This window comes from Coregonus clupeaformis, chromosome 20 (assembly GCF_020615455.1).
Source record: "Coregonus clupeaformis isolate EN_2021a chromosome 20, ASM2061545v1, whole genome shotgun sequence".
In the NCBI taxonomy this organism is placed as follows: Eukaryota; Metazoa; Chordata; class Actinopteri; order Salmoniformes; family Salmonidae; genus Coregonus; species Coregonus clupeaformis.
This window is the reverse complement of record NC_059211.1, coordinates 39,945,947-39,973,813: the sequence shown is the minus strand read 5'-3', so window position 1 is coordinate 39,973,813 and position 27,867 is coordinate 39,945,947. Positions and strand designations below refer to the sequence as shown.

Below are 27,867 nucleotides of genomic sequence, written 5' to 3'. Positions count from 1 at the left end.
GTATCGAATTCAAAATTCTGGTATCGTGACAACACTAGTATGAAGAGTGCTTGATTTGCAACTGAAATGTCACAAAGGAAAAAGATGCTCCTCGCCTTTATCCACTGTTAAAAATCTGTCCTTGTCATGTCAGTTGTTTGCCCTTCACTTTTCATTATTCTATCAATTATGTATATTATTGTCCATTGACCCCATCCATGCTGCAGATATTAAGAAGCACACTGCTGATGACCACCCTGACAAAATCACTTTGGAGAAGGCAATCGAATCACTCAAGGAAGTTATGACGTGAGTCAACTGTGCATCTTTAGCCATGCCTGAAGCATTTTGTTGTAATGAAGTTGAAGCCTCATCCATTATCCCTCTCATTTACATAAAGTGATTGTAGCATCAGTTGGCTAAACTGAATGCATTTTATCCCCCAGTCATATAAACGAAGACAAGAGAAAGACAGAGGGACAGAAGCAGATCTTTGATGTCGTCTATGAAGTTGACGGCTGCCCTGTAAGTTTGTGTATTTCCTCACTAGAATGTGGCACGCTTTGTTGAGCCTTTAATCTGTAAATGGCTGTCCTCTAGCCTCTCCCTATGCATTCAGGCTGATACCCCTATTTAGTTCAAATCATTTCCCTGGGAAGCATTTTTCGCGCTGTTCAATGCACGTGTATATCTTGTAGTGCATGGCTTATTGTGCTGTGTGTATGTTTCAAGCTACATTCTGGACAGAATTTATGTAGAGCTATGTGTATATGTGAACCAAGCCATTTTTCTGTGTGCTGGTGTCCTGTTTTGAGGTGATTATAGTGGACATGAGTTGGTACTAGAGGGAGTAAATTAGTACACCTCTGGCTATGAGGATAGCTCTATTTATCTGGATTTGGTTAAGCAGAACCAGGGCTGTTAGGGTGACCATATTAATGCCACACCGGCAGCCACGGGTCACGACCGCAGTCAAATTCCACATGACCGTTGAGTCACGGTAACTAGGCTTCTCCAAAACTGACCTCTGATGCCGTTGATGGTCATTAGTAGCCTACCAAACTTGCTAACAGCCAGTAGCTAATGGCTGGTACTCAGCACTCTATTGTCCCTCTAATCACTCTTGACATCAATGCAAATCAAAAATCAAACCAAACTCTTCATGAGAGCCCTTGGCATTTAGAGTTTGAGAGGAATAGGATCACCTGTTGTGCAGTGAGAGCCAGCTCCTCATAGCTGGTTGATGCATGGAATGAAATAAGTGTTCCTATAAGCTCATGTTGTTTTGATAGCCTCTATTAAAAAGAGGAGGATCCCATCAGCTTTCTATAGGCTAGGCCTACTATATATTTATTTCTCAACTTTCCTAATACTAAGCACATTGCTTCACTTTACAATCAGAGCAGCCTACCCTGCTGGCATGAACATGAACTGTGGGAAAAGCGTCCTCCATTCGCTATTCAAGTGCATATGGATGACGTCTTTTTTTACCCTGCCTCTGTTCCGACAGGTGCATGATAATGGTCAACCCCCCCCCCCCAATAAAATTCCACAGGATTTTGTATATATAAACTAAAGACTAGATTAAATTGAGAATAGTTTGATGGGTGAGAATATTATCACTTGTGGATTATGCCAAGTGCGTGCAGTCTAAGGCAAGAAAACAGCGCATCATTTTTTGCGACTTTTCCAATCATAGAGCATAGCCTAGCCGATAGGCCTATATGTTTTGATAAGGTTTGTATCACAACTAAAGTGGCCAAATAACTCAAAACGTAGCCTTTAGGCCCAAGACCCCTGGAACACAGTTGGTTAGCCCATATATAGCCTACAGAGCCTAGTGAAATGTGTTCTTATAAGCCCAGTCATTGCTCAATCGCGTGTGAAAACCGTTTTGACTGGACACTATTTAAAAGTCAATCCCAGCTTTCTCGTGTTGCTATATTCATTGCTCAATTCTTTAAATTAAGCCCATTAATCCACTTTTCAAACGGTGTAGCCTAACTGGTATATTAAAAACGTAACCTCACTTAACCTCCATTTGCTATTCCAGTGCAGGTTACGGTTGATGTTTTTTGTTGGTCTTTCTAAATAAATATTCCACATATTAGTAGGCTATATGTGAAGACCAGATTCAGTTGTGATTGGTGAGAATATTTTCAACTGCTTGTCAAATTGTGAATGAGAGACTGAAGTGTGTGCAGCCTGCGCAAGAAACGGAGCAGAGTGCTAAAGTTGCATAAATAACTCTAAATTAAACATATAGGAGGACCTGTTTCTTTGTTAACTGCTCAACACAGAATAGTTGGAAAAATTACTAGTGTCATGCTCAAAGTAGATGTCCTAACCGACTTGCCAAAACTATAGTTTGTTAACAAGAAATTTGTGGAGTGGTTGAAAAACAAGTTTTAATGACTCCAACCTAAGTTTTTGTAAACTTCAGACTTCAACTGTATGTGTGTGTGTGTGTGTGTGTGTATATATATATTTTTAACATTACAATACAATCACAACAGATTTTACAACAGTGTGGGCCCTCAGGCCCCTACTCTACTACCACATATCTACTGTACAACACAAAATCCATGTGTACGTGTGTATAGTGCTTATGTTATTGTGTGTTTGTATGCATTTCTGTGCCTATGTTTGTTGCTTCACAGTCCCCGCTGGTGTATTTTATCTTTTTTTTTTTTTTAAATCAAATTTCACTGCTTGCATGAGTTACTTGATGTGGAATAGAGTTTGCTCCCTGTAGTACTGTGCGCCTCCCATAGTCTTTTCTGGACTTTGGGACTGTGAAGAGACCTCTGGTGGCATGTCTTGTGGGGTATGCATGGGTGTCTGAGCTGTGTGTACAGCTTGGTACATTCAACATGTCAATACCTCTCACAAATACAAGTAGTGATGAAGTCAATCTCTCATCTACTTTGAGCCAGGAGAGACTGACATGCATATTATTAATGTTAGCTCTCTGTGTACATTCAAGGGCCAGCCGTTCTGCCCTGTTTTGAGCCAATTGCAATTGTCCTGAGTCCCTCTTGGTGGCACCTGACCACACGACTGAACAGTAGTTCAGGTGCGACAAAACTAGGGCCTGTTGGACCTGCCTTGTTGATAGTGCTGTTAAGAATGCAGAGCATGCGCTTTATTATAGACAGACTTCTCCCCATCCTAGCTACTATTGTTTCAATAGGTTTTGACCATGACAGTTTACAATCCAGGGTTACTCCAAGCAGTTTAGTCTCCTCAACTTCCACATTATTCATTACAAGATTAATGATTTGTCCCAAATACAATGCTTTTAGTTTTTTTTAAATATTTAGGACTAACTTATTCCTTGCCACCCATTCTGAAACTAACTGCAGCTCTTTAAGTGTTGCAGTCATTTCAGTCGCTGTGGTAGCTGACGTGTATAGTGTTGAGTCATCCGCATACATAGACACACTGGCTTTACTCAAAGCCAGTGGCATGTCATTTGAAAAAATGTAAGGGCCTAGACAGCTGCCCTGGAGAATTCCTGATTCTACCTGGATTTTGTTAGAGAGGCTTCCATTAAAGAACACCCTCTGTGTTCTGTTAGACAGGTAACCCTTTATCCACAATATAGCAGGGGGTGTAAAGCCATAACACACATGTTTTTCCAGCAACAGACTATGATCGATAATGTCAAAAGCCGCACTGAAGTCTAACAAAACAGCCCCCACAATCTTTTTTTAATCAACGTTTTGGCATCACTGTGCCTTCTTCAGGGTCTGAAGAAGGCACGGTGATGCCAAAACATTAGTGTTTAACGAATAAATTACTGGCAGTTTATACATATGGAGGGTATGACTCTCTTTGTTTCTTTAGACCTGTCTAAAATAAATAATGGATTTATTGTGATGGTATAGGCTATATTAAATACATTTATTAGACTTTTTTTTATGTAGATGTTCCAAAGGTCTGCTTCAGTGGCTTGTAGGCTATGCGTGGAAGCCAGAGACGCTAAACGTATGTTAATTAATGGTCAATTACTGTGACACCGGCAGTTATGTGCATGACAATCACCGGCTGACTAAATGTAATGATTGCCACAGCCCTAAGCAGAGCATCCAAATGAATAAACATTGTTGATGATAGGGTTTTTGAAAGACTAATGTGAGGTGAAATGAAAATTCCTCCATCAGCCTTGCAGTGAAATTACCTATCTTTAGACCCGTTAATACAAAATATGGCCCTTTAAAAGATTGAATCTGCAGTAGCGGGAAACATCGCCACAGTTATTGTTTTTATTGCAGAGCTGGCAGCATAAAAAAATTATAATTCAGTACATATTGTGCTCTATCGCGTGTGCAATGATGCCCGGGGGGGGGATACGTTTTCGTTGATTGCAGTAACTTTGTTGTAATATCGCAGATGGACATGGCAGTTTCACCATTAAGGATTCAAGCTTTAAATGAGGCCTGTGATTGAATCATGAAGGTATCTCTGGTGACGTGTTTATTTATTTATTCACAAATGGCTGCTGGATGTCTTTGGTTGAGTGTGATATTCATAGTTTATTTTCTCTCTTTAGGCCAACCTGCTCTCGTCCCACCGCAGCCTGGTCCACAGGGTGGAGACCATCGCCCTGGGAGACAAACCCTGTGACCGAGGCGAGAATGTCACACTCTTTCTCTTCAACGACTGTCTTGAGGTAACGCCCACATCAATTAAATAATACCAAAAGTGCAAACCCGCCCATCTGGCACGCCAGGCAGGCTCAATTAAATACAGAAAATATTTGAAAGAGAAAAAAAACATATGATTTTAACCTTGGTCCACATGTCACCTTATTGTAGATGTTACAACTTTACAATACACCCCAAACGCTCTCCAAGTTAACACCATCGCTCATTTTCAGAATATCTTGCCTTACCAGCTACTCCCCTTGCCCGTCCTCTCTCACCTTCCCCCTCATTATGAAATCTTTGGAATTTGAGATGCTTAGAAAATGGAGGGGCTGCAATGATTGTAGAAAAAAAAAAAGTGAATGATTTATTGGTGTGCAATCATCTTTGCTGACACAGCTTCTTATCTGTCTCCTAATTAGTGAAGTGTTACGTTAGAATGGGGGTGAGAAATCAAACCCAGAATGGGTGAGGCGGCCTGATTCAAGAGAGTCAGAGCAGCATGGTAATGAGCATGGGGAGAGCAGGGGCTGCACTCTTGAGTTATTAACTCCTCTGTATTCAGATCTCCACTCCCCTCCCCCCGATAGATATCACCCTGACTTCATGGGACAGACCCAAACATCAGCCCCGGCCCCCACACCGGCCAATTAAGCACATGCTAATGACTGGAACCGTTTGCCTTTTATAAAAGTCCTTATTGATTTGTCACAGCATAACCGCTATCACCCCTCCCCCTGAGGGGACACACACTTCAGATATAAAGTATGCAGTAAAGATAATGGACCTATTTTTATTTATTTTATCATCCTTGAGAACTAACAATCACCAAAATAAAAGCTAGACAGTCAGGGAAAATTTTAAATTCTAAAAACAATGAATTTAGCAGTTGGTTTTATGTTTAAGCAAAAGAACACAGCATTAACCATGGAAACATTTACAGAATAGCAGGAAATTAGCTTTAAAACTGCAACATTTTCTCTCCACTGCATAGAACTGAGTAAATGTATCTCGGCTCCATGGAGAAATGTGTAGAATTGCAAGAAATTGGCTTAACATTTAAAAAATCTCTCTACATCGCTAAGATGGGGGACTCTGAATGTTTCTCTAAAATTCAGACTGGCCGACTGCACCCATTGCCACGCCCACCACCTAAACCCCTTTTTGATTCAGAAAAAAACTTGTCTGTATTTGCAGATTGCCAGGAAGAGACATAAGGTGATCAGCACATTTAGGAGTCCTCTAGGACAGACGCGGCCTGCAGCCCAACTCAAACACATCACCCTCATGCCTCTGTCCCAGATCAGGAGGGTCCTGGACCTGCAGGATACAGAGGGTGAGTGAGCCCCTGGCATGTTCTCTACTGAACTACCTAACAGACAGTGCTTAATTAACCCCCTAGAGTCGATGTCCGCGCCCCCCGTGGAAGTCTAATTGGCATAATAAAAAATAAAAATCTGTCTGTTTAAGCTAGAGGTGTCTGTTTTTTTTTGCATCTGCGGTGAAAGGTGACAGAGCTAGAGCAGTGTTTGTCAGACCATGAGATATCCCAAAAATTGGTCTTCTCACATAATTGTCTGTAGCGTCCAAACAGTTCGGGCTACACACTAATATGACCCCTCTGTGGAAAGGTGAGACTCTCACGTACTTGTTGGTTGTTTTGCTCTTGGACGCCCACAGGCCTCACAAGACTCATCTGAATGTCCCCCAGTACCGGTTGAAAAAATGAATGGAAGTACTGTATACAGTGCATTCCGAAAGTATTCAGACCCCTTGACTTTTTCCACACTTTGTTACGTTACATCCTTATTCTAAAATTGATTAAATGTTTTTTTTTTTCATCAATCTACACACAATACCCCATAATGACAAAGCAAAAACAGGTTTTTTGAAATGTATAAAAAAAGAAACTGAAATCACATTTACATAAGTATTCAGACCCTTTACTCAGTGCATTGTTGAAGCGCCTTTGGCAGCAATTACTGCATCGAGTCTTCTTGGGTATGACGCTACAAGCTTGGCATACCTGTATTTGGGGAGTTTCTCCCATTCTTCTCTGCAGATCATCTCAAGCTATGTCAGGTTGGATGGAGAGCATCGCTGCATAGCAATTTTCAGGTCACTCCAGAGATGTTAGATCGGGTTCAATTCCGGCCTCTGGCTGGGCAACTCAATGACATTCAGAGACTTGTCCCGAAGCCACTCCTGCGTTGTCTTGGCTGTGTGCTTAGGGTCGTTTTCCTGTTGGAAGGTGAACCTTCGCCCCAGTCTGAGGTCCTGAGCGCTCTGGAGCAGGTTTTCAAGGATCTCTCTGTACTTTGCTCCGTTCATCTTTCCCTCGATCCTGACTAGCCTCCCAGTCCCTGCCGCTGAAAAACATCCCCACAGCTTGATGCTACCACCACCATGCTTCACCGTAGGGATGGTGCCAGGTTTCCTCCAGACGTGACGCTTGGCATTCAGGCAAAAGAGTTCCATCTTGGTTTCATCAGACCAGAGAATCTTGTTTCTCATGGTCTGAGAGTCTTTAGGTGACTTTTGGCAAACTCCAAGCGGTCTGTCATGTGCCTTTTACTGAGGAGTGGCTTCCGTCTGGCCACTCTACCATAAAGGCCTGATTTATGTATGCACTCACTAACTGTAAGTCGCTCTGTATAAGAGCGTCTGCTAAATTACTTAAATGTAAATTGGAGTGCTGCAGAGATGGTTGTCCTTCTGGAAGGTTCTCCCATCTCCACAGAGGAACTCTGGAGCTCTGTCAGAGTGACCATCGGGTTCTTAGTCACCTCCTTGACCAAGGCCCTTCTCCCCCGATTGCTCAGTTTAGCCGGGCAGTCAGTCTAGGAAGAGTCTTGGTGGTTCCAAACTTTTTCCATTTAAGAATGGAGTCCACTGTGTTGTTGTGGACCTTCAATGCTGCAGAATTGTTTTGGTAGCCTTCCCCAGATCTGTCCGTCGACACAATCCTGTCTCGGAGCTCTACGGGCAATTCCTTCGACCTCATGGCGTGGATGCACCTGAGCTCAATTTCGAGTCTCATAGCAAAGGGTCTGAAAACGTATGTAAATAAAGTATTTGTTTTTTATTTAATAATAAATGTGGGGGGAAAATCGTTTTGTCATTATGGGGTATTGTGTGTAGATTGATGAGGGGAAAAACATATTTAATTCATTTTAGAATAAGGCTGTAACGTAACAAAATGTGGAAAAGGGGTCTGAATACTTTCCGAATGCACTGTAGATGGAGACTGTTTAGTTCCAGAAATAAGGGGTTAAATACATGTAAAATAATAATAATGTTTCCTGATCTTTCTTATATCTCTCAGATATAGGACAGACACTTCAGAACAAACTTCCTTTCGATTTTTTTTACAGGGGGTGGATTGTTTGTTGTTCCATGTAGTGAATCTGTTATTAAGTGTGTTTGTATCGGCTAATGGCAGTAAGGACCCAAAACAAATTACATCAAATGTTTTAATATATTTTTTCTACTTCAAGGGGTCTTGAAATTCTAAATCAAATAGCTAAATGATCCTTGGTATGACCTTCTTAAAACAATTCCATATAGCTTAGTAGAACCCCCCAGTTTAGACTTTTGTGGGTGAACATTATTACTAAGCAACAGGAGCCGTGCTGGTTTGTGTGCTGCTTTTGGGTGAATACGGTATTCTCTGAGCATATTTATTGCTCATTCTGTCCTCGTCTCCCCTGTATCCTTTTGGTCATATGAAATCTCATTCATAAGCGTACTGGATAGCCTAATATTGGGAGTCAACAGTGACAGTGTATGAAATGGCAGCCCAGACATAATCAAGTAAACATCTCTCCTCTCTCCCACTAGCAGTGACTCAGCTCATGTTTGGCCTTGTAATAGAGCTGCTAGGTTTAATTTCACTGTCAATATACTGTATTAGCTGCAAGCAGTGTATGTTGATTAGGGCTATGACGGTCATGGAGTTTTTGTTAATATTGGTCAGCCAAATGACCACGGTCACCGTTATAACTGTTCGAGTAGCAAAATGCACTTTTTTCTTTTTAAGAAGCGCATTTTCTCCTCTCCTCTGCATGTGCTGCCATAGAAATAGAATGTGCGTCCCCATTCAAGTCAATGATGGCGTAATGGGTGGATTGGTGGCCATTGCGAGTGTAAGTAAAGCATATGAGCAAGGTTGCCTAGGCAACCGAAGACTTGTTTGCTACAACACTGCTTGTTTCAGCAAGGACCAACAAAGTTTCATCAGTTAAGAGTCCATGCTACCGCAGAAAGTGACTCGACCGCACGAATGCCCGGTCGTCAGTCACCTGTTCATTCCACACACAAAAAAACAGTTATTTTATTTTCATGATGGTCTTCATCCATAACCGTTGGTTATACGGTAATTGTGCCAGCCCTAATGTTGATACATACAGAGATGCCCCTCTATGCGTCTTAAAGAGAAATGGAAATGTTTGGCAGAAATTAGTTTGGCCAGCTAGACTATTATTTAATTTTTTTACATTGAGTCGACCAAACCAGAAAACTCAGCTCTTTCTCCCTACCCCCATATCTCTCCCTATTTCTCTCAGATTGCCATAATGCCTTTGCCCTGGTGGTGCGCCTGCCTACGGAGCAGGATAATCTTCTCTTCAGCTTCCAGCTGACCACTGAGGACACAATGAAGTCAACCTGGCTGAAGATGCTCTGTCGCCAGGTGGCCAACACCATCTGCAAGGCTGACGCGGTGAGAGAGACGGCGAGAGACAGTGGTCCACTGAGCCGCTATAGGCCAAACGGGGCTGGGTGGGAGGGCTCCTCCTGAGAACACAAGCTGCAACACATGCTGCCTGTCTGCTCGTCCTCTCACTAACACTGCCAGGCTGGCTGGAGAGACCAAGGCATCCCTCACTGGTCTGGTGTGCTCATGCAGAACACAGTGTCTGGACTCTGGAGGTTGATGAGGACACAAATGCAATGATTTAATTGTTTAGGCCACTGTTTTATTACATTTACAAATTACGTTGCGCAAGAGTCCTTTTTGGTCATTCTAATCCTATTAGATTGTCCTCTGTTTAAACTGGAAGATAGATTAATGTAATTAGAAGTGGAATTGTATTTGAACTTTAACACTTCAGACATAGATGGGTTGGTTTATGTCTCCTCCACAGGTCTTTTCACTGATGTAGTATTAGGGATTGAATGAGGAAGCTAACTAGTAATTGGCTGCTGGAGACAGACATATATTTCCCATAATTAAAAACAGGTGAAATAAGCTTCGGAGGTGTGCCCAGGCTGTCCCAGCTTTGAGGAGTGAGGTGTCCACTAGGTGGCGATGTATACCTCTAATACCGCCTGGGCTTGCTATCTTAATTGATTCACTGGCTCTCCCCCGCACCCTGAATACCAATGAGCTCCAGCTGCTTGCAAAAACGGACAACAGCCTCTCACTCTTTGCATTTTGACAGCGTTGCAGATTCGGCTGGATATTTATTTATATTTGTTTCTATTTTAAACAGGAAGATCTAATTCAGTGCACTGAGCCTGACTCTGTCCAAGTGAGCACAAAGGATATGGACAGCACGCTGAGTAAAGCCTCTAGAGTCATCAAAAAGACTTCAAAGAAGGTAAAATGCGCTCCGAATTAGCCCGTCTTACTCCTGTATTCCACACAGGCCTATGCTGGATATTAGACATGTTCACAGCTGCATGTTAGAAAGAGCTATTTTGTGTCTGAGGTTTTGAGTGTGACTGTGTTTACACCCAGGTAACGAGAGCGTTTTCCTTCACCAAAACACCCAAACGGGTGATCCAGAGAGCCTTCATGGCCAACAGCACACCAGACGACAAGAGCCCTGGCCCCAGCTCTGAGAACATGAGCTGTGTGGGCAGCAGTGCCACCCTGTCTGTAAGTTCATCCATCCCCCCCAACCATCTACTTCCAATGTCCAAGCCTTGAACAAGGCTTGTCTAACCAAGTCAAGAGGCTAAAGGGGCATATTAGAAGTGAAGAGGTTAATAGGGCTATGGCAGAGGAATCATACATAATTTAACATTTTGACATGGGTAGTCTAATGGCACCATGTACCTTGTTTCCCTCTGAAGATATGAACCTTGTTTCCCACATAAGTATGAAAAATGTATGCACTTACTAACTGTAAGTCGCTCTGGATAAGAGCGTCTGCTAAATGACTTAAATGTAATGTAAATGTAAGATTTGCAGTGCTCTCCAAAGCATGATGGTAAATGGGTTACACATTAGGAGTTGATGTCAATTGCTGTTCCTCCAGTGCAAGCCATTTTCATTTTGACTGAATGGCCTGTTTGAACTTTTAGCTATTTATTTACTGTTCTTCTAACTGCGTCAGTGATGTCAGGCTTCATCTTTGATTACCCTTTTTCTGAGCAAGGTTACCTTTTGATATTTATACTTCCTTTTACTAGAATGGAAATGATTAATCATACAACACTAAATATTTGAAGAAAGTTACTGCTCTCAAACTTTGCTATTAAAAAGGGATTTTAAGTGCACCTTGGTGCAGTGCTGGGATAAGTAGTCTGTCCTGTGAGTTAACAGTGTCTCTTCCCCAATACTCTGTGACTGTAGATGGCTCGGTCCACCTCCACATTCAACCTCAGTGGTTCCACCAAGGACTCTGCTGCTGCCATAGTGCAGCGCTCTAACTCCCTGGACCACGCCCCCTGTCCCCGCCTCCGCATTCCCCTCTGTATTCGCACCCCTGACCCCACCCCTAGCCCACCCTGCCCTGAGGAGACTCCACCTAGGCCCCAACCCACCCCCACCAGTCCCCTTTACTCTACCAGCCCCCCTTCCTCGAGGGTCCCGTCCAAAGGAAGGCTTCCCCATGGGGCTTGCCGGTACCTGCAGGTCCCCTACTCTGACCCCCGCAAGACAGGCTGGCTGAGCCCCCGCAAAGAGACCCTCCTATAGGCGGCTGACTGACCTCAGACTGATGTGAGCATCACTATGCTGCCTTTAACTCACTGGGATAGGTGTTTGGGTGGTGGCTCTCTCACTGACTAACTCCTAATTCCTGGGCTGTGCTGGCACCAGGGCTTTAAATAAAATAAAAAATATTGGTTGCACTGGTGCTCTTAACTTAAAGGTGCTAGACAGGATTTTTGGGGGATTTTTGCATTGTAGATTCAGAAAATATCCATAATATATATCTGCAAGTAATAGGGGAATGATAGTGTTTCACAGTATTACTTACCCGCCAGTGTTGTGATTGGCTGCGATATTCGACTATTGATTTCTCCCGCTTGAGCGGCATCTGTTGTCAAAATGTGAAAGCTGTTCTGACTTTGGCTGCCGTTATCTAATGGAAATCGCTCTGTCATTTCCTGGTTGCTAAAATCTTACACTAAGCTCAATTTCAGTTTATGAGAAAACAAGCACTGAATAGTGTAGAGAATCATTGTATCTAAATCGCTGTGAAATATATTTTCAATAACATCAAATATTGTTTTTACAGTTGTTTGAAGCTGGTGGACCAAAACCGAAAGTAACTTTTGGTTTTGGTAGGTACAGCGATTTTAGATGGTACAATGATTCTCTAGACTATTCAGTGCTTGTTTTCTCACATACAGTGCATTCGGAAAGTATTCAGTCCCCTTCACTTTTTCCACATTTTGTTACATTACAGCCTTATTCTAAAATTGATTAAATAAATAAAAAATCATCAATCTACACAATAATCCATAATGACAAAGCAAAATCAGGTTTTTAGAAATTTTTGCAAATGTATAAACATTTAAAAATGTAAAATATAACATTTACATAAGTATTCAGACACTTTACTCAGAACTTTGTTAAAGCACCTTTGGCAGCGATTACAGCCTCGAGTCTTCTTTGGTATGATGCTACAAGCTTGGCACACCTGTATTTGGGGGATTTCTCCCATTCTTCTCAAGCTCTGTCAGGTTGGATGGAGAGCGTCGCTGCACAGCTATTTTCATGTCTCTCCAGAGATGTTCGATCAGGTTCAAGTCCGGGCTCTGGCTGAGCCACTAAAGGACATTCAGAGACTTGTCCCGAAGCCACTCCTGCGTTGTCTTGGCTGTGTGCTTAGAGTCGTTGTCCTGTTGGAAGGTGAACCTTTGCCCCAGTCTGAGGTCCTGAGCGCTCTGGATCAGGTTTTCATCAAGGATCTCTCTGTACTTTGCTCCGTTCATCTTTCCCTCGATCCTGCCTAGTCTCCCATTCCCTGTCTCTGAAAAACATCCCCACAGCATGATGCTGCCACCACCATGCTTCACCGTAGGGATGGTATTGGCTAGGTGATGAGCGGTGCCTGGTTTCCTCCAGACGTGACGCTTGGCATTCAGGCCAAAGAGTTGAATCTTGGTTACATCAGACCAGAGAATCTTGTTTCTCATGGTCTGAGAGTCTTTAGGTGCCTTTTGGCAAACTCCAAGCGGGCTGTCATGTGCCTTTTACTGAGGAGTGGCTTCCGTCTGGCCACTCTACCATAAAGGCCTGATTTGGTGGAGTGCTGCAGAGATGGTTGTCCTTCTGGAAGGTTCTCCCATCTCCACAGAGGAACTCTAGAGCTCTGTCAGAGTGACTATTGGGTTCTTGGTCACCTCCCTGACCAAGGCCCTTATCCCCCGATTGCTCAGTTTGGCTGGGCAGCCAGCTCTAGGAAGAGTCTTGTTGGTTCAAACTTCTTCCATTTACGAATGATGGAGGCCACTGTGTTCTTGGGGACCTTCAATGCTGCAAAAACATTTTGGTACCCTTCCCCAGATCTGTGCCTCGACACAATCCTTTCTCGGCGCTCTATGGGCAAAACCTCTTTTTGCTTTGTCCTTATGGGATATTGTGTAGATTGATGAGGGATAAAACTACATGTAATCAATTTTAGAATAAGGCTGTAACATAACAAAGTGGAAAAAGCGAAGGGGTCTGAATTTTAGCGACCTAGCAAATGACAGAGCGATTTCCACTAGATAACACAGCCACAAAGTCTTTAAATAATAAAATAATATGCCATTTAGCAGACGCTTTTATCCAAAGCGACTTACAGTCGTGTGTGCATACATTTTTTTTGTGTATGGGTGGTCCCGGGGATCGAACCCACTACCTTGGCGTTACAAGCGCCGTGCTCTACCAGCTGAGCTGGAGAAATCAATAGGCGAATATCACAGCCAATCACAACACTGGCAGGTGAGTAATATATTATGGACATTTTCTGAAAGTACAATGCAAAAATTCAAAAAAATAATTATGTGTAGCATAGAGAGTTAGGAGCTCCACATAAAATGTAGGAGCACCAGAATGTTAATATTTTTATTAATTGAAATATAGACTACATTGGGCCTAGTCTGAGTACCAGCCTCTTTAGCTAACATTCCACTCCTTGTCATTGCCAAAGAGACTTTCGGCAATAGTCGCAGTCGGTATTAGATAGAAAGTCGCGGCCCTGCTCGCATGTGGGGAAAACAACCTGTGGTTACCTAGGTTTCTCCATTTGGCTCACAGCAAAAATGTGACCTTTTTTCAAACGCAATTTTCTTGTTTGCTAGTTTTAGTCCATTACAAAACTACATTTTAAGAGATGTACAACAAATCTAAAGATTTATTTTCAACATTGCAGTCACACAACTTAGAAAAATTGAATATTGTAGGGCTTCCCTCATGCCCCTTTTCATGACTGTGCTAGCAGCCACGTGAATGCTAGCTAGCTACCGACTGGAACATTAAGCTAGCCAAGACCAACAACACAAACAGACTAATAGCTACAAGTAGTGAGTGGAGTTAAACTGACTATACTAAAGTTAAATGTTTTCCACACACATACAGTAGCTACGTGTAGACTACTTGGACACCGGGTCCCCACATTTCCCACTCTCCCATGCCGAATAGCCTGAAGCCACAGGGCTCGTCTCGCAGGCTCTATTTCGTGGGACCATTGGGAACCGTAGGTCGTTATTTTTGACCTGTTTACATGTACATTGAACAACACAGCAGCTTTTTGGCGTGTTTTGTTATACAAAATGGCATATTATTATTATATTAATACAAACAAAAAACTGTTGCTTAGCAACCGGATATCAATGTGTTCTGTGGAGAGTAAAAGAGGCCATAGAGTACCAATATTTGCATAATCGTTGTGATTTTAGGTTAGCTGTGAGGGTATCGAATCAGGATCAAATCTTCTGTTCTCCTTGATCTCATTAATGATAGAATGTTCATATTTGTAAATTGCAGGAAGGCCAGTCTCTTTGGCACATGACAAGGAGTACAGGGAGTAAATTGTTAGGTAAAGAGACTGGTACTCAGGCTTCATTGGACCTATACAGTTGAAGTCGGAAATTTACATTCACCTTAGCCAAGTACATTTAAACTCAGTTTTCCACAATTCCTGACATTTAATCCTAGTAAAAATTCCCTGTCTTAGGTCAGTTAGGATCACCACTTTTATTTTAAGAATGTGAAATGTCAGAATAATAGTAGAGAGAATGATTTATTTCAGGTTTTATTTCTTTCATCACATTCCCAGTGGGTCAGAAGTTTATGTACACTCAATTAGTATTTGGTAGCATTGCCTTTAAATTGTTTAACTTAGGTCAAATGTTTCAGGTAGCCTTCCACAAGCTTCCCACAATAAGTTGGGTGAATATTGGCCCATTACTCCTGACAGAGCTGATGTAACGATTAGTTACCGGAGTGTAACTCCAGTTCTATGAGTGGAGCGGAGCCCCATAGGGGAGCTCTGCTCCTATTGGTTTACCCACTGCCATAAGGCAGCATCAGCCTGAGACAAAATTATGCACACACCTGCAGCCAATAGGAGTACAGGTGTCCCTATAAGAGGGGATGCCTCCCCTCAATCAGCCTCCCGAGAAATTTATCTTCAGCGAGACTAGAGAGGGTCGGCAGGGCCTGAAGTCCTATGGGGCTCCGCTCCACTCATAGAACTGGAGTTACACTCCGGTAACTAATCGTTCTATATCGTGGAGCTCCGCCCCATAGGGGAGCTCTGCTCCTATTGGTTTAAGGCGGAGCGTAGCGCTCCAAAATGTACTCCCTGCCGAGCCCAACACTTCCCATTAAAATGAAAAGGTCAGGCCTAGCAATGGCTGCAACCAATTCCCGCAGTATTGCAACCACTGTCACCATACAAGTGTCACAATATACTGCGTCATCGGTTAAAAACCCGCCCCACCTAGTCCAATGGCAACACCAATGACTAGTGGGCAGATCACCAGAATACAGGCCATACTAATCTGTACTAGCAGATAGATGGTACCTCAATATCCTGTTACAATACTACCGACCACTAATGGAATAACACCAAGTGTCACTCTACATTGTGTACACGGTAGGCCGCCTCACTCAATCAATGGAACCCCAGAGATTAGTGGGCAGATCCCAGAACATGATTCATACTAATCTGAACAAGCAGATGGATGATGTCACATTCCGTCAAATTGTCATGACCGGTCTAATAGTATCGTAACCAAGTTACTACTATTATCCCCCATCATTCCGCCTCACTCCAGTGAATCACTGGTGGGCAGATCAATGCATGCCCTCTACTGTACTGAACCTGTCAGTCAGGAGTCATGCCAAAAATATGTCCTTCTATCAGAAGCGGACCTGATGGAGACCCTGTCTCCTCAGTCCTGCATTCCTCTCCTCCTAGCTCAAGTTCTCCCTTCAGCTATGCTGAGTACAGACTGAGCCAAAGAGTTAGAAGACAGATCTAATAGATAGAAACGGATAAATGGAGACGGTGTTGACCATGACGCCGCTCTACATATATCCTCTACCCCTGTTCCTCTGAAAAGGGCAGTAGAAGCTGCTACTCCACGAGTGGAGTGAGCTCTGATACCCTGAGGCAATTGTCGCCCCGCTGCCTCATAAGCTGTCTCAATGCTCTCACAAAGCCAATGAGACAGACGCTGTTTCGAAAGTGGTCTACCTAGTGCAGCCGCACTGTGACACACAAACAGCTGAGGCGATGACCTAATCGCTGCTGTGCGCTCAACGTAACACGCCAAGGCACGTACTGGGCACAGGCGATGGAGCCTTTCCTCACTCCTCTCCCTATGAGGAGGGGGAGAAAAAGCCCACAGCTCCACGGTCTGTGATCTATATGAACTCCTAATAACCTTCGGCACAAATGCCGGGTTAGGACGTAACACCGCTCTGCTCAGATCGCTGTTAATGGCCAGGCAGTCGGGTCTCGTCGAAAGAGCACACAAATCACTGACACGCTTAGCAGTAGTCAAAGCGAGCAACAGTGCCGTCTTCATAGACAGCATCTTGAGGGATATTTTGATTCAATGGCTCGAACGGCGACTTACATAGCGCTTCGAGTATCAAAGCCAAATCCCACTGAGGAAGCGTGGCTCTAGGTGTTGGCCTAAGCCGCCGCGTTCCTAATAGGAAACGTTTCACTAGAGGGTGGCTAAAGACATTGTCTCTGCCAAACCCCTCGTGACAAGCTGAAATCGCCGCTGCAAACACCTTAATGGTGGCGGGCGATCGCTGCTTATCAAACATAAGCTGTAGGAAAGAGGGAATACTCTCAACCTGACAGCTCATGGGGTCCACCTTGTGTGACACACCATTGTGAAAACACGTTCCATCTACTGGCATACATCTTAGAAGTGGAACTGGCACGTGAACCCTGTATGGTCCTGATCACTGCTTCAGATAACCCACGGCGCTCTAGCCTGTCCCTCTCAGCAGCCAGGCCTTCAGTGGTTGGCCGATTATGGGCAACTGCCCTATCGTGCCCCCCGCCTGAGACAACGCGTCCCGTCGATGTGGAATTGGCCAAGGTGGCGCAATCAACATCTGACTCATCTCCGCAGACCCAAGTGATAGAAGGTGTGTGGGCTACTGTGGTCCGGTTGTCTGACCAGACCAACACATCGCGACCCCGAAGGGTAGACGCGAAATGGGTCAAAACCAGTCGAACCGTTTCCAACTCCAAGAGGTTGATGTGGCGACTCGAAAGAGGCCACACACCTTCTATCACTTGGGTCTGACATGTCCCTCCCCATCCAGTCAGAGACGCATCTGTGAACACTGGGATGTAAGAGGACACTTTGCCTATCGGGACTCTGTGCGTGAGAACGCGCGGGTTTCTCCAATAGTTCAGATCTGCACTGAGCGAGAGGGGAACCACCACCAACCGATGACGTTGACGCAATGGGTCTAGTCTTAGTTGGGCGAACCATCGCTGCATCCTGCGCATGTGCAGGAGTCCCAGCGGAACCACAGCGTGGGCTGACGACATGAGACCCAAAAGTGACATGATCGACAGCGCCGTCACCGTGTGATTCGGACGACACTTCCTCAGGGCTAGCAACAAGGCTACCCTTCGGGGGTCCGAAATTCGAGCCCTCATCATTACAGTGTCTAGCTGTATCCCCAAGTAGACAATCTGATGACTGGGCCAGGGCGCGCTCTTTTTCCAATTCACAGCCAACCCCAGACGTGTGAGATGAATCACTGTCTGTGTCGTGTGAGTGATCGCCAGCTCTGCTGACGGGGCGAGAACCAGTAGGTCGTCTAGGTAGGCTAGTAGCCGTATTCCCTGACGACACAACGGTTCCAATGCCGCCTCCACACACTTGGAAAACGTGCGAGGTGCCAGGGCGTACCCAAATGGCATCCTCGTGTATTCGTACGCCACCCCTTGAAAGGTGAATAGCAGAAACTTCCTGTGATGCGGCTGTACCGGCACATGAAAGTACGCGTCCTTTAGGTCTATGCTCGTACAAAAGTCTCCTTTCTGGACACATTCCAGCAGACGTTTTGTCGTTAGCATTCGAAAGGGCCGTTTGGTTACGCTCTCGTTGAGAATGCGTAAATCCAATATCGGCCTCATTCCCCCGTCTTTTTGGGCACCAGGAAGTAGGGCAAATATAGCCCTTTGTTCCTTTGCTCCTGGGGAACTACTGTGACCGCCTCCTTCGCCAAAAGTTCCGTAATCTCTGAAACCAGAGCGGCCACTTTTTTGGGCGTTTTCATCACCGTCTCCACCACTCCCCTGAATGGGGGTGGGGTCCGATGGAATTGGAGAGCATAACCCTTCTGCAACGTCTGTTCTAGCCAGCGTGAGAGGGTGCAGCTTCGCTGCCACTGCCAGCAATGCAGAGAAAGCGGCCAAGCGCGAAGCTGTGGTACACTCAGTAGGAAGGACCTGTATTCCTCTATGGCCCTTGCCGCCGCTGTTCTCCAACACTGAGGTGGTGGAACAGCCCAAGGCGGGCCTCTCAAGAAAGGGAGAGGAAACATTAGTGCGTTCTGAACAAGGAGGGGCAGAGACGTCAGTTAAACCCGTAACCGTCGTATTCCTGCCCTCCGTGAACGGGTCTGAATTGCACTACAATACTCCTAGGAGTCTGTAATATGAGGTCTCTATGAGTTAACACAAGGCGGCGCTTTGATACCTTTTTAACCTTCACCTTCTGTGTGTGTTCAACTCTGCACCTCTGGTGGGTTGAGCCACACTCAGCGTGGTGAGCATCAGCGCGTTCTGTGAGAGGTGGGGGCGCCGATACATTGGTTATACCTGTAACCGTCGTAATCAGGCCCTCCGTGAACGCAGCATGGGTCTGAATCGCACTAACAGAGACCTTAGTCCGTGATAGTGCGCCGTCCCCAAATAGCGGCTGTGTCATCATGTCTCCTGACTGAGACTGCAGCCTGCTATGAGAGGCACTCACTACAGTACTCCTTGGAGTCTGTAATGTGAGGTCTCTGAGATAAACCAAGACGCCGTCTTGGTATCTTTTCCCCTTTCACCTCCTGTGCGTGTTCAACTCTGCACCTCTGGTGGGCTGAATTACGCTCAGTGTGGTGAGCTTTGGCGCGTTCAGAAAGAGGTGGGGGCGCCGATACGTTGGACACTTTCGTGACCGCATTAATCGGGCACTCCGTGAACGCAGCATGGGTCTGAATCGCATTAACAGAGACCTTAGTCTGTGATAGTGCGCCATCCCCAAATAGTGGCTGCGTCATCATGTCAGAGTCTGACAGAGACTGCTGCCTGCTATGCGAAGCACTTCTTATACTTGAAGTGTTATGTGTACCTACTCTGAATGCCTGTTCAGCAACGCACCCCTGGTGGGCTGAACGGCGCTTAGAGTGGTAGGGGAGAGAGGGTGAGATTTGAACGCTCTCAGACGTATTATGGAAAAGGGGCTCTTTTTTGACAAAGTCAGGTGGAGCCAACTCTTTATTAAACACATCAGTCAAGACATTAACATCATCACCCATCCCTTCAACCGAAGGGTGGGGGGGAACAGTGGCCACGTTCGAAATCAACGTGTCCTCCATCCGCTCCCCCGCGTCCCGTCATGTGCGCCTCCTCTTGTGGCCTCCCTTAGGGGCCCAGGTCGGCGCTCTCACCACCTCCCTCGCCGGCTGCAATGGGGCCACCGTGGCTGCTGGGGGGGGCTGGGCCCGCTCTCCTGCTTCCTGTGGCCGCCGACTGGCGGCGGATACGCCGCCTCGCTGTAGAACTCTGTCTACTCTGGGGGGCGGAAGTGGATGGTCTTTGTGGAGGTGCAGGGCCTAACCTCCCTGCCAGTGGCAGGTGTCTGGCCAGCTGCTTCTTCTCCTCGTCCAGCTTTGAGAACCTCTGTCGCCTCTTTGACGGCGATTCCGAAGAGCCTGTCGTCAGAGAGGGGGGCGTTCAAAAGGGACGTCCTGTCTGCCTCTTTCATGGTTGTCAGGGACAACCAGAGGTGTCGCTCCGCGACCACCGAAGTGGCCATGGACCTCCCCGCGCAGACGGCCGATGCCTGTGTTAGGTGCAGGATGGCGCCAGAGATCCTAGACGCCTCCTCTGGCTCCAGCTCTGTCTTGCCCGTGGTTAAACGGGACAGAGCGGCTGCCAAGAGGGCAATGTTATTGGCTGCTGCTACAGCCTGGGCCCCCAAATTGAAGGACTTCTCTAACAGCTGTGCTGTGAGACGGTCCTTCTGAGATGGCAAGGTGGCCTTCTTGGAAGAGGGCCAGGGACTCGAACCCGGTACGAGATACGCCACCATGGCGCTCTCTAACCTGGGGATTCCCCTAGCTTGGCCCTGGAACCTTCCCTCCACTCTAGTGAATGGTAGGTACGATTTAGCCGGCGAACGCGCCGCTAAAGGTGTCTCCCATGAGCCCTCGACGTATTTAGCCAACGAAGGCATGGCTGGAGCTAGTGGCTCTGCCGCTCTTCTTGGCCTGGAATACGGCCCGCCCTCCATTAAATCAACCTCCGGTGCGGAGGGAATAGGGGGCAGCGGTATTTCCAACCGTCTGGCAGCTCTCTCAATGAGTCCTGGAAAATCCGTTCTCAGAGACACTGCGGCGAAGGACAGGGCTTCTGATTTCTCAGAGCCCGTGCCGTCATCGCCATAGGAACTACAAGCCCTCTCGCTAACCAAAGGAAAGGGGGGCTTGAATGTATGAGGGACGGGGTCTGACTGTTCCATAGGAATGCCAGCCTCTTCCTCATAGTCCCCATCATCTCCTGAGTCTGCACCGTCAGATGACGCCTCTGAAGCAGAGGCTAGTATCGATAGCACGTCCTCTAGAGGAATATCCTCCCTAAAAAACGCCCAGCGCTGCTTCCTCTCCTTCATAGAAAGGAGATGCAGGAGGCGCAGTTAGGGGGACTGCAGACGCCCTCTTTGGCATGCTGGGACCCTAAACACACGGAAACATAAGTCGTGGGAGTCGCCGGTCGCCATGGAGGAGCATCTGCATTGAGCTCTGAAAAGAGCTTTTGGGGGTGGAAAATCTCCTGGTGTGCTCATTGTAGGACGACGGCGATGACTGGAATTCGACTGCGTTTTCTTCGTCCTGAGTCTTTTCTTCGTCTCTTCTTGGCTTCTTCAGTCTAGTCCAGTCGCTGAAAATAAAGGGTGGCTGATTGAGGGGAGGCATCCCCTCTTATAGGGACACCTGTACTCCTATTGGCTGCAGCTGTGTGCATAATTTTGTCTCAGGCTGATGCTGCCTTAGGGCAGTGGGTAAACCAATAGGAGCAGAGCTCCCCTATGGGGCGGAGCTCCACGATATAGAACTGAGTCAGGTTTGTAGGCCTCCTTGCTAGCACACGCTTTTTCAGTTCTGCCCACAAATGTTCTATAGGATTGAGGTCAGGGCTTTGTGATGGCCACTCCAATACCTTGACTTAGTTGTCCTTAAGCCATTTTGCCACAACTATGGAAGTATGCTTGGGGTCATTGTCCATTTGGAAGACCCATTTGCGACCAAGCTTTAACTTCCTGACTGATGTCTTGAGATGTTGCTTCAATATATCCACATAATTTTCCTTCCTCATGATGCGATCTATTTTGTGAAGTGCACCAGTCCCTCCTGCAGCAAAGCACCCCCACAGCATGATGCTGCCACCACCGTGCTTCACGGTTGGGATCGTGTTCTTCGGCTTGCAAGCATCTCCCTTTTTCCTCCAAACATAACGATGGTCATTATGGCCAAACAGTTCTATTTTGGTTTTATCAGACCAGAGGACATTTCTCCAAAAAGTACGATCTTTGTCCCCATGTGCAGTTGCAATCCGTAGTCTGGTTTTTTTATGGCGGTTTTGGAGCAGTGGCTTCTTCCTTGCTGAGCGGCCTTTCAAGTTATGTCGATATAGGACTTGTTTTACTGTGGATATAGATACTTTTGCACCTGTTTCCTCCAGCATCTTCACAAGGTCATTTGCTGTTGTTCTGGGATTGATTTGCACTTTTCGCACCAAAGTTTGTTCTCTTTCCTGAGCGGTATAACTGCTGCGTGGTCCCATGGTGTTTATACTTGCGTACTATCGTTTGTACAAATGAACGAGGTACCTTTGGTTTCTCAAATGACTGCCTCGCTTGGTTCACCAACTACTTCTCAAGTTCAATGTGTGAAATCGGAGGGCCTGTTGTCTGGACCTCTGGCAGTCTCTATGGGGATGCCACAGGGTTCAATTCTCGGGCAGACTATTCTCTGTGTGTATCAATGATGTCGCTCTTGCTGCTGGTGACTCTCAGATCCACCTCTACGCAGACGACACCATTTTGTATACATCTGGCCCTTCATTGGGCACTGTGTTAACAAACCTCCAAATGAGCTTCAATGCCATACAACACTCCTTCCTTAGCCTCCAACTGCTCTTAAACGTAGTAAAACTAAATGCATGTTCTTCAATCGAACGCTTCTTGCACCCGCCTGCCCGACTAGAATCACTACTCTCGGCAGGTCTGACTTAGAATACCTAGGTGTCTGGTTAGACCGTATACTCTCCTTCCAGACTCACATTAAGCATCTCCAATCCAAAGTTAAATCTAGAATCAGCTTCCTATTTCGCTACAAAGCCTCCTTCACTCATGCTGCCTAACATGCCCTCGTAAAACTGACTCTCCTACCAATCCTTGACTTCGGCGATGTCATTTACAAAATAGCCTCCAACACTCTACTCAGCAAATTGGATGTAGTCTATCACAGTGCCATCCGTCACCAAAGCCCCATATACTACCCACTATTGTGACCTGTATGCTCTCGTTGGCTGGCCCTCACTACATATTCGTCGCCAAACCCACTGGCTCCAGGTCATCTATAAATCACTGCTAGGCAAATCCCCGCCTTATCTTAGCTCATTGGTCACCATAGCAACACCCACCCGTAGTATGCGCTCCAGCAGGTATATCTCACTGGTCATCCCTAAAGCCAACACCTCCTTTGGCCGCCATTCCTTCCAGTTCTCTGCTGCTAATGACTGGAACGAACTGCAAAAATCTCTGAAGCTGGAGACTCTTATCTCCCTCACTAACTTGAAGCATCAGTTGTCAGAGCAGCTTACCGATCACTGCACCTGTACACAGCCCATCTGTAATTAGCCCACCCAACTACCTCATCCCCATATTGTTATTTATTTTGCTCATTTGCACCCCAGTATCTCTATTTGCACATCATCCTCTGCACATCTATCACTCCAGTGTTAATACTAAATTGTAATTATTTTGCACTATAGCCTATTTATTGCCTTACCTCCATAAATTACTACATTTGCACACACTGTATATAGATTTTCTATTGTGTTTGTACGTTTTGTTTATCCCATATGTAACTCTGTGTTGTTTTTATCGCACTGCTTTGCTTTATCTTGGCCAGGTCGTAGTTGTAAATGAGAACTTGTTCTCAACTGGCTTACCTGATTAAATAGAGGTTAAATAAAAGAAAAGAAAAACCTTCAGGCGTTTGGAAATTGCTCCCAAGGATGAACCAGACATCATTTTCTGGAATTTTCCAAGCTGTTTAAAGGCACAGTCAACTTAGTGTATGTAAACTTCTGACCCACTGGAATTTTGATACTGTGAATTATCAGTGAAATAATCTGTCTGTAAACAATTGTTGGAATAATTACTTGTGTCATGCACAAAGTAGATGTCCTAAACCCCAAAATATAGCAATTTGACTTGCGATATAGATCAAAACACTTGGGTGAGTTGGAATCATAGAAATATCATTATTATTCTAGTTCTATGGTTGGTGTTTGACATGACAACAAATTAAAAAGCCAGGTATGAGTTATAACAGGGTAGGAACCAAAGTGTTGGTCAGTGTTGAATAGACATTACATTTAGACAAAGATTTGAGAATAGACCATCTGATTCAGAACATGCCATTGCACAAACAACATGCTGATCTACACCAATACTGGTATCAACCTGTATTAGAGCAAATGTTTGCTTTGTCCTAGCTAGTGCATTTAGCTAAATGGCATTTAGCTAGCCAGCTGGGGATAAACATTAGCGATTAGCATTATTTTAGGCACATGCCAGCTTCCTTAGATTATGTCGCTTTTTGCAGAGCACAAGATACACCAACTAAAAGTCTAATAGAGAAAACATGTGGATCCATATTTAGAAGCAACCTTGAAAGCAGCATCATTCTTGTTTTGAAAGAATGTTGAGTGCATACATTTTTTTTATTTGTATTTATTAAGGATCCCCATTAGCTGCTGCAGCTACTCTTCCTGGGTCCAGCAAAATTAAGGCAGTTCATACAATTTTAAAAACATTACAATACATTCACAGATTTCACAACACACTGTGTGCCCTCAGGCCCCTACTCCACCACTACCACATATCTACAGTACAAAAATCGATGTGTACGTGTGTGTATAGTGCATATGTTATTGTGTGTGTGTGTATGCATGTCTGCGCCTATGTTTGTGTTGCTTCACAGTCCCCGCTGTTCCATAAGGTGTATTGTTATCTGTTTTTTCAATCTAATTTTACTACTTGCATCAGTTACTTGATGTGGAATAGAGTTCCATGTATTGACAGCATGCTAAGAGAATAAACAGCTGTGGAGTAACTGTGTTGCCTGCTTGAGTGACAGGGCAGGGCTTGTTGTGTCTGGCCTGTGAACTGGAAGCAAGTAGCCGTGGGAGGGAGAAGACTGGCACTCAGGCTGCAGTAAAGCAAAGTCTAATAATCATACAACATTTATCTGGGTGAATTTTATTATTTCTTTCAGTCTGTCTTGTTTGAGCAGTGTAGAGAAGTGTTGCGGCGAAATATTGTTAGGCATTGGTATTTTGTTATTGGATTTTTTTTTTGCCGCACTGGTTCTCAAAATAAAACTCAAGGTCGCACAGCAAAATATTTTGTTGCATATGCAACCTTCAGAGCCCTGGGTGGCACTCACTCTCCTGCTCTCTGTGGGCTGTTACTTATCTGCTGCACACCTCACTCACTCCGCTCCACTAACATCTGCCTGAAGCGCCGGGCAGAAGCTCACTCAAGCTTTTACATAAACCCCTTCAATCCGTTTTGGAATAGGGATGGATGTATTTTTACAGCAGGCATGGCAGTGGATGATTTGGTTATGATATATGTTCTCCAAAGCAATAAATGTTGTGGTGACAGTTATTGAATCATTCTCCCACTAATTTAATCCAATAAAGCCAACATCTGTGTGCAGCATGATGCTTGAGTGTTTGGATGGAGGCTCCAGACCTTTTGGCAATCCATCACTGGGCATTTGTGAAACCCTGGCACTGGCTTCATGTCTGTCCTGTTCGGTCTGGCCATCACTTTGCCACTGCTATTGATCCCAGGTCCTCAAATGTAACTGTAATGTCACCTCAAATCTCATTAACATGACTAGGCCGTGTTGAAGTCAAATTGTGTGGTGGTGTTTATAGCAACAAGCACGCAATGAGGTGCTGGTGCATAAATTGGGTTGCTATTCAGGCTGGCCTTTCCTCTCACCCTGACATTAGCCAGCAGCAGCCTTACTGAAGGAGTATACATGACACGTACCTGTTTACGCTCCTACCTTTTGTTAACACTCGTGTCTCCATATGGCAGACTCTTAATGATGGTCAAATATGTATGTATTTTAACCAGCCAGACCTTGTGCTTCCCCAGAAAACACCCTGCATTTATGCAGCACCTTTCATGTTCAAGTTGCTGCGGTAACATATAGGTACTCAAGGTTCCTTTTCAATAGATCTGATTCATCCACAGTAATAAGCAGCCCACGGATAGAGAGATGAAACCACATCTTTACAACATGACAAAATGTTGTGAATGGTTTAAATGCTTGTTTTGCAAGTTGGGCAGAGAACAGTAATATTCTATTGGCGTCACTCGATTAGTTCAATGGCAATATTTGGCTGGGAAGGCTGAATGTAAAAGTAATTAAATGAGACTGGTGCATATAAAACGACCTTGTATCCTTCACTAAGCACTTCTCACAAGATTGCTTCTGCAGCCCATATGACAATCCATCTTCGTGTCGAGGCTTTTAAACGGTCCTCCAGAAGTCTTAGCGTATACTTGTGATCAGGAAGCCTTAATGTTGAAGGACTTAAGTAAACACTCAAGTGAGCACTTATCATCCCTAACCCTTCAGTGTAACTCATTGTCCTTAAACTAACACTCAATGGGTTATTTCTGTTTTGGAACACAATCAATTTCCTAATTTAATCGATGTCCCTGTCTCCTGTTCTGTTCCCTCCAGGCGATGCACTCTCCCTCCATGGTCAACCTGCCATCCATGTTTGAGAGGAAGTACCACACGTTCAGTCGCTCCACAACCCACCTGTTCTGATTGACTCACAGAGGAGATAAACCCAGCACGCTGTTCTGCACCGTGCACCCCTCACTGTAATTCCATTAGCTCACGATTCTGCAATGGTACTGCTGATTGGCACGTCCTGTAAGTGTTTAATTAACACAAGTTCAGGCAGATATTGTCTGACTTGGAAAATGAAGGATGGATACCCTTGTATTTATTGTTGACTTACAATGTTACAAGTTGGCCTAGTGTTAGACATTTTGACAAATGTAATTAACAGCCACATATATAGAGAAGATATTCACTGACATATTTTATATAGTTTTGTCGTAGAGGGATAGAATTCACTGAATGATTAACCAATGAAAGTATTTGTTTTATGGGAACAAGCCTGTTGGTTTCACTTACTATAGTTTCCAGCTTTTATAAAGCTCTTAATGTTTTTACTTTTGATACAAATGATCAGGATTAGGGGAACAAAAGCGAGCATAAGCTGTAAGTCTGTCTGTTTGCCGTAGTTTTTAAGGGATTGTTTTATGTTGTCAAGTGGGTGTGTTTTTGTTCAGAAGGGACTAGGGGAGATGCTGCATTGCAGTACATATTTATTCTCCATAATCATTTTATTAATAGTCTAAAAAGCCTCTTCTCTTCTTTCTCACTTGCTATTTATGTGTAAATTTGCCTATCCTGTTTGTCTGTCATTATCTGTACTGTATCTGTATTGTGTTCCTCTGTATCCAACACACTTACACATGTACATTATCCAACTTTAAGCTTATTTCTGGTGGTTTATTCAGTTATAGGATGTTGTTCACAACTTCTCTTGTCAACACATGAATGAAAAATAAGTAAGCCCCCACCCCCATTCATCTGTATTGAATAGTGGCTATTATTATACAGTCACTTTTATTATGGTTTGGAATTGTTATTTTACATTTTAATAAAATCCCTTGTATTGAATGTTATGTGGTTGGGATGGTTTTTTGGAGGTTTACATTATTTTAAAACAAAAACATGCATCTGGACTTCACCCGTCTACTTATTCAGTCAGTTATTTCTCATTCATAATGTCCTTGGTGTATTATCCTCCTTTAATACTTGGGGGGAAAAGTGAAAATCTGAACCTTGTGGGGTTCTGCAAAGAAATTACCAGGAAGCAATAAATTACTGCCTGAAATGAAGTATTGATTTGGAAACTTAACT

General features: G+C 44.8%; 1 protein-coding gene across 4 annotated transcripts in view; it reads left to right on the top strand.

Annotated features, from left to right (window-relative positions):
• The window catches only part of LOC121533384 (protein ECT2), a 43,215-nt gene extending 15,591 nt beyond the window's left edge, over positions 1–27,624 (top strand). For all 4 annotated transcript variants that reach the window (XM_041839283.2, XM_041839280.2, XM_041839281.2 and 1 more), the window contains 8 exons: positions 207–288; positions 426–504; positions 4,535–4,654; positions 5,826–5,964; positions 9,194–9,348; positions 10,121–10,228; positions 10,369–10,509; positions 26,608–27,624. In XM_041839283.2, coding sequence (XP_041695217.2) covers positions 207–288; positions 426–504; positions 4,535–4,654; positions 5,826–5,964; positions 9,194–9,348; positions 10,121–10,228; positions 10,369–10,509; positions 26,608–26,697 — 914 coding nt within the window. In that variant the 3' untranslated portion in view covers positions 26,698–27,624. The remainder of the gene's footprint in view (positions 1–206; positions 289–425; positions 505–4,534; positions 4,655–5,825; positions 5,965–9,193; positions 9,349–10,120; positions 10,229–10,368; positions 10,510–26,607) is intronic.
• The last annotated feature ends 243 nt before the right edge of the window (positions 27,625–27,867 follow it).